The 3,184-nt window shown below is 47.9% G+C and overlaps 1 protein-coding gene across 1 annotated transcript; it reads left to right on the top strand.

The window, feature by feature from the left end:
* Positions 1–2,194: 2,194 nt before the first annotated feature.
* On the top strand, positions 2,195–2,895 carry LOC100353468 (histone H2B type F-M). The gene has a single exon (XM_002720165.5). It carries the CDS (start codon positions 2,244–2,246, stop codon positions 2,643–2,645), a length of 402 nt encoding a protein of 133 aa, XP_002720211.1. The 5' UTR covers positions 2,195–2,243; the 3' UTR covers positions 2,646–2,895.
* The last annotated feature ends 289 nt before the right edge of the window (positions 2,896–3,184 follow it).

The following is a 3,184-nucleotide window of genomic DNA, read 5'->3' as shown; positions in this document are numbered from 1 at the left end:
CTCCGTGGTGAACAGAGCAGCCTGCTGCTTGTGTTGCTCTCATTCGATTCTGCCACCAGCCTTATGCTGCATCGATGGCAGTCGAGAAGGTTTGTCTATTTAAGAGAAAAGTCTGTGGTCCTGAAAGGAGCACAAAGAGGCCAAAGAAGCTAAGGCAGTTAAAGTGGTAACTTCACACCCCAACCAGTGTAGGAATAGGAACAGCTTCGTGGGACTTTTACTTAATCAATATTTCCCTGTGTTTGGGCCTTCCTGTATGCTTTAAATGAGTTCAGTAACACAAGTAATATTTTTAAATGTTTCATGAGAGCATATTTTTGTCCTACTAATACTACTTTTCAAGTTATATGCTTGGCCGGTGCCGTGGCTCAATAGGCTAATCCTCTGCCTGCTGCGCCGGCGCACTGGGTTGTAGTCCTGGTCGGGACGCCGGATTCTGTCCTGGTTGCCCCTCTTCCAATCCAGCTCTCTGCTGTGGCCCAGGAGTGCAGTGGAGGATGGCCCAAGTGCTTGGGCCCTGCACCCACATGGGAGACCAGGAAAAGCACCTGGCTCCTGGCTTCGGATCAGCGCGGTGCGCCAGGCGCAGCGGCCATTGGAGGTGAACCAACGGTAAAGGAAGACCTTTCTCTCTGTCTCTCTCCCTCTCACTGTCCACTCTGCCTGTCAGAAAAAAAAAGATATATGCTTATGTTTTGAAAATTTTAAAATTTTAATATTTTATATTCAATATATCAAAAATAAAATTTCAAAATGTAAGCAGTACACAAATTTAGAATTTGTTATATAAGGACTTTCGTTTGTCTTTTTGGTAAACCACACCTTCAGATCATAATCGCCCACTAGATGTCCATTTTCCTCGGTCACTGAACTGAATAATCATACACATTCTAAGTCCAATATGCTCTCTTCTGCTTCACTGATTCTGTTGTTAAGACTCTCCACTGCATTTTTTTATTTGTTCTATTGAATTCTTCCTTTCGTTTTGATTTCACTTTAAGATCACAATTACATGGGAGAAATTTTCTTTCATCTCCTGCATGGATTTCAGTAGTTCATGTGTTTGCTTTTGATTACTTCTATGTGATATTATGATCAATTTTTTGAGTTCCATTTCTTGCATTTCTTCTATCTCCTCATCTTCACAATCTAGTATTGAAGTGTCGAGTTCTTGTGGGAGCGTCATGTTGTCTTCCTTATTGTGGTTTCTTGGATTGTTGCATTGTTGTCCGTCATTTGTTGAAATCATCTTCCCCATCCTCCTCCTCTTCCCCTCCTCCCCCTCCTCCCTCCCCTCCTCCTCTTCTTCTTTTTTCCTTCTTCTTGTTGATGCTTATCAGATATCTCAGATATTTTTAAATAGCCCTTTTCTGCTTGTAGTCTCTATTTCCTGACCATGGTTTTCCCATACTGCTCATTCTGAATTCATGCTGCTTTGGGTCAGATCTGCAGACATCAGCAGGACAGCCAGGGGTACCCTGGTGGCCATACAAGGAGTTCCAGCTGCAATTGAAGTGGCTTAGCCCAGAATAGCAATACATTCTGAGTTGGAGAAGAAAAGGCTAAAAGGTGGGCAGTCACACCTGTAGCACACTGGCCTTGGGTTACTGAGATCAGATTCTCATAAGCATTGGAAGATTCAATTTCTACAATTTAGCTGCTCTTCCTGGTGCCTTTTCAAGGTACTCATGGAGTGGCATCAGGCAGCTGATGTGGTCTGATGGATGACCTTTGCTCTTTGTAACATCTTTCACACATTGTTTTACTCATTTGAAAGTCACAGATAGAGAGGAGCGCACAAGTCAAAAAAACAGGGCATTCTTCTGGGTCTCCTACATGGGTGGCAGGGGCCTGCGTACTTGGGCCATCTTCCACTGCTTTTCCCAGGCCATTAGCAGGGAACTGGATCAGAAGTGGAGCAGCCGGGACTCGAACCGATGTCCATAAGGGATCCCAGTGTCACAGGCAGCACACAAGGCCTTCTGCTTTGCAGCCTCTTTCTTTGACACCAGGCTACAGCTTGCAAGCCACGTGCTGACTGGCTGCTGTGATTCCATGCGGAAGGGCTGTCCAATGCCAGGAAGCGCACCATGCAGCTTAGCAACAGGGTCTCCCCAAGACCTGCCATCCATTCAGACGTGGAGTCTGTCTGTGACGTCAGGCAAAGCTGCCTATATAAACAGCGCGCCCTGTGGGCAACCGCCTTTGTCTGCAGTCGCGAGCCATCAGCCGCTGCCCCCGCAATGGCTGAGCCTGCCTCGCACGTGGCTTCTGAGGAGAACCTCAGCCTGGAGCCCAAGACGACGGCCTCGTCCACCCCGAAGGAGAAGCAGCCCAGGCGCCGTCGCCGCCGCCGCCAGGGCCACAACTACAGCTTCGCTTCCTACTTCCCCAAGGTCCTGAAGCATGTTCACAAGGGCCTCAGCCTGTCCAAGGAGGCCAAGGGCGTCATGGACTCCATCGTGAGAGACGTCTTTGAGCGCATCGCCCACGAGGCCGCCAGCCTGGTCCGCTACAGCAAGCACTCGACCCTCACCTCCAGAGACGTGCAGAGCGCCGTTCGCCTCCTGCTGCCCGGGCAGCTCCACAAGCACGCGGACGTGGAGGGCACCAAGGCCCTCCTGAAGTTCATCACCCACCCCTGAGCCGCCTCGGGACCACCTGCCCCGCTCCCCCAAAGGCTCCTTCCGGAGCCACCCTCTCAGGGAAAAAGGCCTGTACCACTGCCCAGGTCAGCTCACCTAGGGGTGGGGCACATGGTGTCTTGCTCACTTTTAAGGACATTTTTACCGATTTCCTCACATTGTCAGTTCTACCATATTCTAGAGCCTTGGACCAATCTCTTTCAAGGAAAATAGTGGGATAGCTATATGCATTGTGCATTTATTAAATGGTTTATTAAATGCTCATTTTGCTCAAGTACGTTCTTAAGAGAATTTTCGTATCCCCTATATGTCGAAGTATTTTCATGACAAAGTTCTAGATTTTATCTTTGCTCATTAGCCCTAGAGGTCTTGGTGAAATGATGGGGAGCTCCATGGTGTGTGAAATGGCAACATATAGATGAAGAACCTGGTATAAGTGTCATACCTATCTAACCCAGTTTTCCCAACACATCTTTTTCCGGAATTCTTTGAAACACTAGAACTGGAATCCAAAGAACGTACAGAACTATCTAGATAAA

Source organism: Oryctolagus cuniculus, chromosome X (assembly GCF_964237555.1).
Source record: "Oryctolagus cuniculus chromosome X, mOryCun1.1, whole genome shotgun sequence".
NCBI classification, from domain to species: domain Eukaryota; kingdom Metazoa; phylum Chordata; class Mammalia; order Lagomorpha; family Leporidae; genus Oryctolagus; species Oryctolagus cuniculus.
This window is presented reverse-complemented; position numbering and strand designations above follow the sequence as displayed.